The sequence below is a fragment of the Erpetoichthys calabaricus genome, chromosome 3, assembly GCF_900747795.2.
Source record: "Erpetoichthys calabaricus chromosome 3, fErpCal1.3, whole genome shotgun sequence".
NCBI lineage: Eukaryota > Metazoa > Chordata > Cladistia > Polypteriformes > Polypteridae > Erpetoichthys > Erpetoichthys calabaricus.
Window position 1 is genome coordinate 162,334,654 of NC_041396.2, and position 13,496 is coordinate 162,348,149.

The 13,496-nt window shown below is 38.4% G+C and overlaps 1 protein-coding gene across 2 annotated transcripts in view; it reads right to left on the reverse strand.

Moving 5' to 3' along the window:
- Window positions 1–805: 805 nt before the first annotated feature.
- The window catches only part of LOC114648438 (uncharacterized), a 77,225-nt gene continuing 64,534 nt past the window's right edge, over window positions 806–13,496 (reverse strand). The window contains exons 18-23 of one of the 2 annotated variants that reach the window (XM_051925275.1): window positions 8,598–8,726; window positions 7,546–7,738; window positions 4,550–4,674; window positions 3,803–3,996; window positions 3,418–3,551; window positions 806–2,164 (exon numbers count right to left, since the gene is read on the reverse strand). In XM_051925275.1, coding sequence (XP_051781235.1) covers window positions 1,932–2,164; window positions 3,418–3,551; window positions 3,803–3,996; window positions 4,550–4,674; window positions 7,546–7,738; window positions 8,598–8,726 — 1,008 coding nt within the window. In that variant the 3' untranslated portion in view covers window positions 806–1,931. The remainder of the gene's footprint in view (window positions 2,165–3,417; window positions 3,552–3,802; window positions 3,997–4,549; window positions 4,675–7,545; window positions 7,739–8,597; window positions 8,727–13,496) is intronic. The other variant, XM_051925276.1, reaches the window with a different exon arrangement.

Below are 13,496 nucleotides of genomic sequence, written 5' to 3' on the forward strand. Positions count from 1 at the left end.
TCGACATGTATTTGAGAACTCAAAACAAACTTATTTCAAGATATCTTGAAATAACAAAATGTATTTCCAGTTATCTTAAAATGCATTTTTAAATCTCTAAATGTTAATTTGGCTTGCCATAGTTAAAAGTTACATGGAGATAAATGGTTCATTTAACTCTGTACCCAAAAAAAAGAGCACATGAAATTACCAAAACATTTTTTCCAACTGTATCTGTGAAATTTGAATCAATGCCTTTTCATGTGAAGGCATTTGTTAGGCAGTTTTTTTTATTCAGCACTCTTAAAAGGTCCCTGCCAGAACCTTGGCAAATTGCTATCCAGTTAACAAATGCCACAATTTACTCTTTTCACCAAATAGTATTTTTTTTTTTAAACTCTTATTATGTAAAGCACATTCACTAAAAAAAATTCAACCTATGTGAAACTTGTTCTTTTTAGGAAATGAGTGAAACGGCTTTCATCCATCACCCCCTTAAATCGTGTCTTTAGTGCATCAAGAGCTAGTAAATGTTCCCACACTGGCAAAAACTCAGCTTGTGAGGAAAGGCGGACTTGAGTCCTTACTCATCTCATGGATTTGCACAGTTTCAAAATTAAATTAAGCTTGGTTTTTGCATTTTTGTCTACTGTAAATGCATCTCCTGTGCTTGGAAAGAAAATTTTCACTCTTAACCAAATTTCCTTTAGGAAAGTAGTACAATGTAGATAACATTTTGCATATGCTTTAAAACTGCATACTGCAGGTACGCAAACTTTGCAGATTGGTAAATCATAACAAAAACAGAATCCATCAGGAAAGATTTATTAAAGACCAATAAGGTCTATTAAAATTTAAATATTAAAATATATATCTCTTAAGACAAACAGAAGATAATATATACAAATATCAGGATAGAGGTCCTGCCTCCTGTTAAGGCACAATTGAGCTGAAAAAAAATACATACAAGACAAGAAAAAAACAAAACAAAAAAAAAACCAAACAATTATATCAATCTAACATGTTCAATGTTATACTTCAACTCTTAGCACGATTTGGCAAAAATAAATAGCTAGGTACCTGTTAAGTGTTTTACCCATAAAGATACATTTAGCAATGAAATGGCCATTTTCCAAGAATAATATCCTTATACAATTCGTAACATGCTTTTTTTTTTTTTTTTTTAAACCAACATCTCAAAGTTATGACAAATGTTTGACAAATCACAATAAGAAGGTTCTAATACTAATAATCTGTACTAGTGAATCAAGCCTAATAGTAGACAACCATAAAATGAACAAGTGCAAACTAATAAAAAGGTGAACATATACAAAGTTAATGAGAAAGAGCTAATATCACAAACATTTTACTGTGCAAGTACAATCTGTCTTTGTGGGTTTCTGTCTAAAATCATTGGAAGTTACCAGCTCAAAATTAAATGTGCTATAATGGGAAGTAAAACAGAAAACAAGTGTCCCCCTAAAGCATGCTTTCATATAATTACCATTTATATTTTGAAACCAAAAAACACACACTTATATTGTGAACAGCACTAAATGAACCTCATAAAACGGGACAGGATTTCATTACAGGACCATTGATATTTCTTTTGTGGAACTAAAATAAGGAAGACCAATGACATTTTTCACAGATGTACATCAGAAAAACAGTTCTTATGCTTAATCACCATAAAGCATAAAGATACTGTCTAATGGTTAACTGGACTCCTTGTAAAAATGTTATGCTAAACACAGGTGTATAAAGTCGTAGTTAAGCTAGGATTTAAAACTTAAGTGCTTTTCAAGCACAGAATAGACAAAACTTGTACAAGGCTAATGTGTACATGGACATACAAATACATAACAGACAAATTTAAAAATAGGCCATATTGCTTAGAAAAAGTTTACACTTAAACATGTTACATTGTTCAAGTTTAACCTGAAGCAAATGCATCAAAAGCACTTCCTGAAAACAATATTTGCACCATTTTCCTCATACTCTTCCCGACTGATCCAAGCAGAACGAAAAGATGGTAGGTTGGCAAGTACAGCACCTCCAATCCACACTGCAAAGTCACGATCTTTGGGACTGGATACCCTGACAAAGTCAGACAAACAAGAAGGCACCATAGATTGTATTTCTCCTTGAAGGCGGTGTGGTAAACCTGGGAATAATGTGTTTCCTCCTATGAAATGGATTAAAATAATTTAAAAATACTGAAAATTACAAGAAACCCAGTACCAATAACACTGTAGAGTGACAACAATACAAAACTGAACCATATGACAATTGTTTCTTTAGGTCATGTTGAATTATAAAGGCGTTTTAAGAAAAGGACTTTCAGGCACCATACTACTAATGACGTTAATTCACTAGCATGTATGTGCAGATATACAGGATAATGTGCCAGGTTAAGTGCATCTATTTTATTCACTAAGCATTTATTCATCTTCTAAATATTTATTAAATCAGGTCTTCATAATTCACTCTAATATCAGGAGTTTAGACAAAAAGATGTTTGAATGGTTTAGAAGGCCCCTTGATGTCCCCCTTGTGGCATGATCTCAATGCCCCATCCTATATATAATACAACTTAAAGCAATCTTAATAGATTACACAGAACAGAGCGGACTAATCAGAACACAAGGAATTTGACCTCTCGAAGACTCATGGAAGATTGACAGCAGACCATCATGGTTCCTCCAGACGGTGTATAATTTTGCAGCTTTAAGAAAATGGGTAGCATATAAAATGCTCAGTTGACTCAGACACTGGAAGCCACTGAGTTCTAGAGCTCTTCATGTCAGAGAAAAATTGTGTAAGTGATTCTGGAAGTTTGGTCCTCAAATACTGGAGGGAGTTTAAAAGACCACTTTTGATAGTGAAGAATTTGATTCTAAAGCAAGGAAGGAGGAGAGAGACTAAGAATAAGAAAGTATTTTTATATCTGTAGCTAAAAGTGATGAGAACAACCTGTTAACTGATTCAAATGAGGATTTGCTTACCCTTTAAATCTTTCTTTAGTTTGTGTTTTTGCTCCAATATAACAAATATGCTTAGTGGACTTGAAGAAAAAAAAAAAAAAAAAAAGCACACCAAGTTCAAAGTCCTGACACTGCTAAGCTTGCAACCCCCCCTTTCGTCCCCCAAAACCCCCCCCCCCCCCGCCCCCCCCCCCCCCACCACGCCCATATCTACGAGTGTTTCTCTCTCTCTCCCCAACTTTTGTGACTTCCTCCAAAATCCTGAAAATCCTAGAATCCCCAAAGTGGACTCACGAGAGTGAATGAGGGTGAAAGAGCAGATGTGCCCTATGATGAACTACACCAAGTCCAGAGCTGGTTTCCATCTTGTACCCACTGAAATTAGAATAGGCGCTGGTTTCTCATACAACACTCAATTGGATAAGAAAGTGAAAAAAATGCATTACATTTTTACCTGACAAAATAATGTTGTTAACAAAACTTTGCCTGAGATCCACATCACAACGAAGAATTGAGCGAAAGATACTTTCATGTATTCCATAATGATCTCTTCCAATTAGCTCTGGTTTGAATAGTATCTCTGGTGCCCTTTATCAAAAAAAGTAAAATCACTCATGTGAAATTAACCAGGTATTTAATATAATATAATATAATATAATATAATATAATATAACATATATAAAAAAGTCTTCAAAATTACTACAGTCTTTTAAAAGGTAATTTAAAACTGGTTTAAATTTTAAAGTTGCAGGTACAAATCATTATCCCACCTAACAACCTGCTTACAGCACTTCCAAGCTCAATATAAAAGGTAAAATAAACCAATAGTATGTGCTTACCGGAATCGCTCTTTGTTTATGCTAATAATTTGTCCATCAGGTAATGTATAATACATTTCTGTACCAGCAGATCTTTCATCTTCCTCAAGTTCAGCTTCATAATCTTGAGCAACATAGCAACATGCCTCCTTGATCTCTCTCACAATCTCTTGTTCTGCTGTTGTCCTAAATGAGAAGCCCCTCTCTTGAAGCAACTATGCAATTAAAATAAAATGTTTTAGCCTTAATAGCCTAATCTTTGGAAATGATAGGAAGGTTCCAGTAAACTGTACATGTTCTTGATCTTTATACTTTTAGTGACTATCCCAGTACTAGTGTCCTTTGAAGAATCTGATCCAGCTAAATCTGCCCATAACCCATCACACTGCACCTGACACAACCTCCTTTCATTATGTACGAAGTAAGCCTAAATAGCAACTCAATGTGGTAGATTTGGGGTATTTCAACAGCCAGACTACATTTCTTACCTGGATATGAAGGTAACTACCACCCGCAGCCCAATTTCCAGGGGACAGTGTCAGTATTTTTTCCTGAAGACATTGCTTGTGTCTACCATCATGAAAGTAAGTTCATGAAGTCACCACACAAGGGATCACAAACCTAATACTGGTACAAGGCCTTTGAGGGCTCTTTCTTCCTTTATACACACTGAATAGTTGATATTTTCTGTAGCATTACAGCATTTCAAATATGTCATGAATGAATAGGTCATGTAATGCTTACCAGGAGAAATTTCCTTTTACATACCTTTTTCAAATTCTGAGTGATGTCCTGACCAGCCAGATTAAAACGCTGTGTTGCATATGGGATACTATAGCCTTCGTACACAGGAACACTGTGACTCACACCATCTCCAGAATCAAATACAACACCTATTTTTTTTTTAATAAAGTAAGCAACAAGCACAAGGATAAGTGGAATGTGTACAAATTTGAAAAAGATCTGCTTCACACCATAAGGCCTTTTTAAATATAAAGTCAATTCAGATGCAATTTAAAAATGTCAGTGTACTCAAAGTGATAATTTCAAAACAAATATGTACTCTCAATCAATGTGGGGTTAGTAAGAGAATGACCACATATGGAGCAGACAATGCAAACTCAAGAACAATCTGGAAAAGATAGCAGCAACAGGCAAAATTGTCCAATATGCATGTGCTAGAATGATCATATAGAATTCACATCAATAGCAAAGTTTAACCAATGGTCATTTTCTGTGATTATTGAATCATTACAATATTCAATAAAACAATGGAACATTTACAATAGAATGCACACCCTGATGGCAATTATCCACACCTCCCCCAATACACCCACTCAAACCCCAATCCCTGGTGAGTCTGGAAGCACTGAATTAGCAGTAGCAATAATACTGTAAGCAGACATCCAGAATTTAAAGGAATGAACAGCAGTAAATCAGTCTATAGTAGTTTTCATGAATAATTTGTTAATGAGAAGCAGAACTCCAAATGTACTAAACTAAAATTTAAAAACCCAGTCATTATTAGCAACAGTCTCTGGCAACCACCACTGTGAAGCAAGCAGAAGTTTAACTGCATGACTGAACAGAAAATTCTACTGGTAAGTGATAAGTTGCAGAGAGGACACATCTAAAAAGATTACAGTTATAGGCAACAATGGAATATCAGGAAAAACAAGGCACAAGAAACAACGGTCCAAAGGGGAAAAAAAAATACAGGAGGACAGACCCAGAACATGTTGAGAAAAGTGCCTAGGATATCCAATGTGCAAAAGTGACGAAGAGGATCATGTTCAAGACCCATTACATATTGCTTATGGGGAGAGAGGTAAGGTCTATGAACAAACTTCAATTAAGTTTGATGCAAATTATGATTTCAGGAACTTCTGAGAGGTCTCTCAGCCAAACTGAAATTAGGGGGAGAGATTTACAAGCAGAGTTAAATAATACAGTATAGAGGCTAGAAGTTGGATGGTTAGCCAGGCAGAAAGAGTAAGATGGGGAGTCAATATGACAAGCGGTAGAGCAGAGAGAAGGTGGAAAACTATGTTCTTAACAAAACAAATTTGTAAAAACAAAGATGGAGAAAAATTAGACCGGAGAGATTGGAATGAGAGTAGCCCAGCATAAATAGGTCACCAAGCTTCACAATTCTTATAGTCTGTCAAACAAGGTAAACATACGAGTGGACTCCAACGTTAAAAGCATTGTTCTGAAAAATAGGGGTGGAAGTATGTCAATTATTGCTACACCAACAGATCTCTCCATATGAACTGCAAAATAGGCTAAAATAAAAAGGCACTTATCACCAGTCAGGAACAAATTAAAATAAAGGCTAAACACAAAGCGGTGTGCATCACTGTGGGAAGGTGCCATTAGTGATGAATCTATATATTGCTGCGAGAGCCTCCTATGAGAGTCCTATGTGGAGTACACTGAACAATTACTTAACTTTCACATTGCCAGGTAAAGAACTACTGAAAGACAACTTCTTTTGCTTTCTTAATTGCGGGACCAAACAAACATCTGCACTGTATAGTAACAGGGCAAATGTTTGGGAAAGGAAGACTTGAAACATCCTGAACATGGCAAGTTTTGTTAAGAATGCACTACCAATCCAAAAACCCTTAACTTCATGACAGAATGGGGACCCAGGGTAGTCAGTGCAGACTATATCCTATGTGCCCTCATATCAGGGGCAGGGAGGGAAAAAAAAAAAAGCTTTGGAAACAGTTTTGTGCACATCCTGACTAGGAACGAGTTGAAATGATGACCATCTGCACCCTCTCTACATCAGACTATCTGAATGTTGTCTCAGCATGCCCAGTTTTCCTGGACAGACATTTTCATTTTAAGGGCACCAAGTTTGAGCCAGAGAGCATACATTTCTGAATCATGGCAAGAGTTGCGAGATTGCAGAAAATAAACTTCCCTGGGAATTTGCCTGTTCATACTTAATACAAAAGATTAATTCTAAGGTTGGTGAAGTTAGTTTGCAGAGTTGTGTTCAAGATGTTTCTGTGCTCATCAAAAGGTTCATGGTTTCTCAGTAGGAATCACAGCCAGCAGATTCATCCACATCAGAAAGTAGAATTAATGGTAACCAAATATGTTTTGCGTCCTAAATATATTGTCTGGTTAGTAGATATTTTACACAAGGGTTCTAGTAGAAGTGAGGTGAAAAAGATTTAGGCAGCCATCACCCATAAGTGTCATACGACTCCAATGTTTACTTAGTTGAGAGGAGTGTTTTTGGATCCATTTCTGTTCCACACAGAATAGCTTCTCCTTTTTAGCTAAACTGAAAACAGTACAGGAGATGATCATTCTCACAAAAGCCATCTGCATGCTTCTACTGGAAGCAGTATGTGCCTTATACTGCAAACCTAAAAAAAATTCAGAGTCGCCCTTTTAGGCATTGCAGGTGGTTGGTGAATTCAAAACTATTTCATTCCATCTTGTGTAAAATTTAAACACTTAAATTGCATATCTACTACAAACTAGCGGATTTATTATGGGAAGGGCTAAGGCATTATTTGAAATTCCTAAATGTTTCTCCCAGACTGACTCCACAAATTCTGTACTAAATCAGTATAATACTGGCAAGGCTTTTCATGGCTTTTCAACTTGTGCAAAATAAATCTAGAGCACACCCCAACATGACTGACCCTGGCTAGAATCACCATCTCCACTGTCCATATAGTTCATCTATAACTAACAAACTTTGGCACTAAAATAACTGCTACATTTGTCAGACACCATACCTGTAGTTCTTCCAGTTCCATAAAGTGCCAATACTGCTTGTACTGCAACATATGTAAAAGGCACATTGAAGCTTTCAAACATGATTTCTACCATTCGCCGTCTGTTTTCACTTGGATTCATAGCTGCCTCTGTCAGCAACACCGGATGATCTTCTGTATTCACACCGAGTTGATGAAATGTATGTTGCCAAATCTGAAATTCAATTACTTTTACATTTACTAAATTTCTAATTTTTTTTTTTGGCCAGAGAAAAAAAGTGAACATAGTTTACATATATACAGTAGGCAGCCATTACCATTTCACTTAAAACTTTGCCCTTTATGAGAAAATATAGTACGTTCAACATTTAAAATGCAAGACTGGCATTTCCAATTAAAGCTCTTTTTTTAAAACTCAGTTATATACTAGGGGGCATTGCCCCCTGCTCGCTTCACTTGCCAATCCCTCCAACAGCTTGTGCTATGCGCCAGCCACTTCGCGTCTGTCGCTCGTGTATGTGGATTTCACTTTCACCAAACAACAAATCTTAATTCAGGCCAAACCTGTTTGCTGAAGTGAATAGGATAAACCTAGCCCAAACTAGATTATCCTGAACTAGATAACTAGATTGACCTGGGACCTCTACATTGGGTTCGGGATAAACTGGATTTGTCCTTGTATAAACTAGTTTGGCCAGCAATCACACATTCCTAGGTCAAACTAATTCATCCTATCGTGCTTCAGACAAACTGGCTTGGCCTAGTCTAAAGCAGTATAACCTAAAATCTCATTGAAGAAAAAAAAAAAAAAAAAATCATTGTACTATGCACCCAACAATAAAAATTAATGTGAAAATGTCAACATTTCTAAATCACATTTGCAAACAGCTAAAGAATATAAAATATCACAAAACTGTTCAAAAAGTGTGCAGGTTCAACATTTGGATAGACAAATGGTGGAGTAAAGCATCTGAAACCAAAATTAAGAAATATTGAATAGAAACTGAATTTTTTTCAGTAACTAAATTGAATTACGAGGTTTCATGGAATCATGAAACTAAGTTTAAACTTACGTTTTCAATGTCATTCCAGTTCTTTATAACTCCATTCTGCACTGGATATTTTAAAGTCAGAACACCCCTCATGTGCTGTGCATCATGACCAATATAAGTTTCTCTTTCCATGGTACCATTCATTACTTCCTTTAAGGCCAAAAAAAAAAAAAATTACGAGTGGAGATCTTAAGCACCTTGAGCATGGGAAAAATACTAATACTACATTTTATTTATACAGTACAACAACTAACCCAGCCACAGGGGATGCACAAACCAGTGAGTTTCTTTGTGCCGGTCCCAAGCCCCAATAAATGGGGAGGGTTATGTCAGGAAGGGCATCCGGTGTATAATTTTGCCAGATCAATACATGGACAATACAAATTTCCATACCTGATCGGTCAAGCCCTGGGTTAACAACGACTGCCACCAGTACGGCTAGCCAACAAGGTGCTGGCGGAAATTGGGCTACTGTTGGCCGAAGAAGAATTAGAAGGAGAAGGGGGTGAACGTATCTGGAGGCAGGAGGAGAGGAGGAAGGTAAAGAGAGAGTGGAACTGAGGGTAGGAACTTTGAATGTTGGCAGTATGACTGGTAAGGGGAGAGAGTTAGCAGATATGATGGAGAGAAGGAAGGTTGATATATTGTGTGTGCACAAGACTAAATGGAAGGGGAGTAAGACCAGGTGGACCAGAGGTGAATTCAAATTGTTCTATCATGGAGTGGATAGGAGGAGAAATGGAGTAGGGGTTATTCTGAAGGAACAGTATGTCAAGAGTGTTTTGGAGATGAAGAGTGTCAAAGTGATGATTATAAAGCTGGAAATTGGAGGTGTGATGAATGTTAGTGCATATGCCCCACAAGTTGGGTGTGCAATGGATGAGAAAAGATTTTTTAGAGCGAGTTGGATGAAGTGATGAACAGCATACCCAAGGGACGCTGGATTTCAATGGACATGTTGGTGAAGGGAACAGAGGAGATGAGGAGGTGATGGGTAGGTCCAGTGTCAAGGAGAGAAATGAAGGTGGTCAGAGGATAGTGGATTTTGCCAAAAGGATGGATATGGCTGTGGTGAATGAGCATTTTAAGAAGAGGGAGGAACACAGGATTACGTACAAGAGTGGAAGAAGATGCACACGGGTAGATTATATCCTATGCAGAAGAGTCAATCTGAAGGAGATTGAAGACTGCAAAGTGGTGGCAGGGGAAAGTGTAGTTAAGCAGCACAGGATGGTGTTCCGTAGGGTGAAGTTGGAGATCAAGAAGAGGAAGAGAGTGAGGGCAGAGACAAGGGTCAAATGGTGGAAGTTGAAAAAGGAAGACCACAAAGGTTGAGTTTAAGGAGGAGGTGAGACAGGCACTGGGTGGCAGTGAAGAATTACCAGACAGTTGGGAGGGTGACGGCAAGAAGGGTGCTTGGCATGACATCTGGACAGAGGAAAGAGGAAAAGGAAACCTGGTGGTGGAATGGGGAAGTACAGGAGAATATGCAGAGAAAGAAGTGGGATAGTCGGAGAGATGCCTAAAGTAAACAAGAGTACAATGAGATAAGGCACAAGGCTAAAGAAAAGGCGTATGATGAGTTGTATGAGAGGTTGGACACTAAGGAAGGAGAAAAGGACCTGTACTGACTGGCTAGACAGAGGGACCAAGCTGGGAAAGATGTGCAGCAGGTTAGGGTGATAAAGATTGAAACATACTCGCAAGCGAGGAGAGTGTTGAGCAGATGGAAAGAGTGAGAGGCTGATGACTGAAGAGAACGAGAGCGAGAGAGAGAGAGGCTGGATGATGTGGAGATAGTGAAACAGGAAGTGCAACGGATTAGCAAAGAGGAAGTAAGGACTTCTATGAAGAGGATGAAGAATGGAAAAGCCATTGGTCCAGATGACATAACTGTGGAAGCATGGAGGTGTTTAGGAGAGATGGCAGTGGAGTTTTTAACTGGATTGTTTAATGGAATCTTAGAAAGTGACAGGATACCTGTGGAATGGAAAAGTGTACTGGTGCCAATATTTAAGAATAAGGGGGATGTGCAGAACTGTAGTAACTACAGATGGATAAAATTGATGAGCCACAGTATGAAGTTACAGGAAAGAGTAGTGGAAGCTAGGTTAAGAAGTGAGGTGATGATTTGTGAGCAGCAGTATGGTTTCATGCCAATGCAAATAGCACCACAGATGCAATGTTTGCTCTGAGGATATTGATGGAGAAGTATAGAGAAAGCCAGAAGGAGTTGCACTGCATCTTTGTGGACCTGGAGAAAGCATATGACAGGGTGCCTCGAGAGGAGCTGTGGTATTGTATGAGGAAGTCAGGAGTGGCAGAGAAGTACGTAAGAGTTGTACAGGATTTGCACGAGGGAAGTGTGACCGTGGTGAGGTTTGCAGTGGGAGTGACTGATGCATTCAAGGTGGAGGTGGGATTACATCAGGGATCAGCTCTGAGCCTTTTCTTATTTGCAATGGTGATGGACAGGTTGACAGACGAGATTAGACAGAAGTCCCCGTGGACTATGATGTTTGCTGATGACATTGTGATCTGTAGCGATAGTAGGGAGCAGGTTGAGGAGACCCTGGAGAGGTGGAGATATGCTCTAGAGAGGAGAGGGATGAAGGTCAGTAAGAACAAGACAGAATAGAGGCAGTTCAGTGGAATGGTGAGGATGCATGGAGTAGAGTTGGCGAAGATGGAGGAGTTTAAATACTTGGGATCAACTGTACAGAGTAATGGAGATTGTGGAAGAGAGGTGAAAGAGTGCAGGCAGGGTAGAATGGGTGGAGAAGAGTGTCAGGAGTGATTTGTGACAGACGGATATCAGCAAGAGTGAAAGGGAAGGTCTACAGGACGGTAATGAGACCAGCTATGTTATATGGGTTGGAGACAGTGGCACTGACCAGAAGGCAGGAGACAGAGCAGGAGGTAGCAGAGTTAAAGATGCTAAGATTTTCATTGGGTGTGACGAGGATGGACAGGATTAGAAATGAGTACATTAGAGGGTCAGCTCAAGTTGGACGGTTGAGAGACAAAGTCAGAGAGGCGAGATTACGCTGGTTTGGACATGTGCAGAGGAGAGATGCTGAGTATATTGGAAGACGGGTGCTAAGGATAGAGCTGCCAGGGAAGAGGAAAAGAGGAAGGCCTAAGAGAAGGTTTATGGATGTGGTGAGAGGACATGCAAGTGATGGGTGTAACAGAACAAGATACAGAGGACAGAAAGATATGGAAGATGATCCGCTGTGGCAACCCCTAATGGGAGCAGCAGAAAGAAGATTATTATAACTAACTGAAACATTTCACCTCTTCAAAGTGCTACTCCCTAATGAAAAACCAGTCATTTATTTAAAGGGATTTTCATTGTTAAAAAGTGTCTAACAGATGCTAAATAATGTATGCATACTGTGCAAATTTAACCCCAAAAGAAAAAACCTTCAGTGAAACTGCATTATACTGGAAAGTGAGCAACTTAATAAAAAAAAAAAAAAATTAAAAGTTTGTGATGAAGTGGAAGTCTGTGGCAGTGCAAAAATTAAAGAAAAAAAGTACTATTTTATTTATCCAAAAAAATAAAATCTGAAAAAAAAAATAAAATAAAATGTCAATACATCTTCTAAAAAGCCTTACTTGATAGAAGAATGTTCCACTTGGTTAGACTTCATTTTTTTTGCAGTGTGCACCCTGGTTCCATGAGTGCACATGCATGGTTGTGGAGTGGAGTCACTATGGGGTATATACAGTGAGCTGATTGCCTAATTTGTCAGCTGTTCCAATTTGGCACTCCATGGGAGGCAGGCAATTAGAACACCGTGCCCATCAAAGAAGAAACTGGGTTTGATCAGAACAACAGAAGAAAAAATAAAACTGAAGTAACAATGGGAAGAATTGGGAGTGAGCCAGCACAGCTGAGAGGAGGCAGAGCGGTCAGTATCCTCATGGGGGAGTGAAGGGAACAGCATTCCAAGGTATGGACTGTCACCCACTGAACAGCCTGGAGGAGTAGGGGCAATGGAGCAGCCTACCACAGATCTAGCAGAAATCAAGGGTACATAGTGGAAGATAGAGGTTTTGCCCAGAGTACACCAGCAGATGCCGAAGATGGCAGTTGGGACAAGTTTGCATTTTGGGGTTTTGATCCACTAGATTATTAAATTAAAGCACCATCACTTTTTGTACATCAGCCTTGCTGGTCTGTGTCCTCGTTTGCCTGGCAGATCCTGATCATGGTTCAGAGTTCAAGGATGATGTGGAAGCAGATGCCAACCCAGACAGTCACAAGGTTGTTTTAACCTTACTTTTAAATGTGATTAAAGTAATAGTTTAACTCATGTGAATTAACATGTTATGTTTGCTACATACACCATGTGTTTTAAGTATGATGTTAACAAATACTTAAGCAGTGACATTTTAGTTTACTTTCTTCAGATTGTAATGCTGGGAATGAAGGATCCAGAAAAAATCTGAAGGAAGGTACAAAGAATGGGAGTGAACATGCTTAAAGTACCAATTTACCAAGAACAATATAGAAGGGCTGCATCAATTCTGAAGTTTGTTAGATTTTATAACTACTGAAATTAAAATAAAGAAATTTAAAGCGATAAGCTAGAGAGTTCCTTGTCCTGAAAAATAAGATCCATCAGATAGTCTAAAGGTCTTTCTGAATATTCTACAACTGCAGCAGAATAAAGCTTGATGTCAAATGCACAAAAAGAATGTTTAAATTATACATCATATCAACCATAGGTTTTTTTAGGCTTCTCCAGGCCCACAAAATAGGGGGAGTCCCTGGAAACCAACAACTAGTTTATTGGGGTTTGGAAAATGATTAAACACAAAACAGAAATGTGCTGAATGGTGGAATCTAAACTCAAACCACCCATAAGCCTCCAAGAATATATTGTACTGCATCATCATCTATCCATTTTA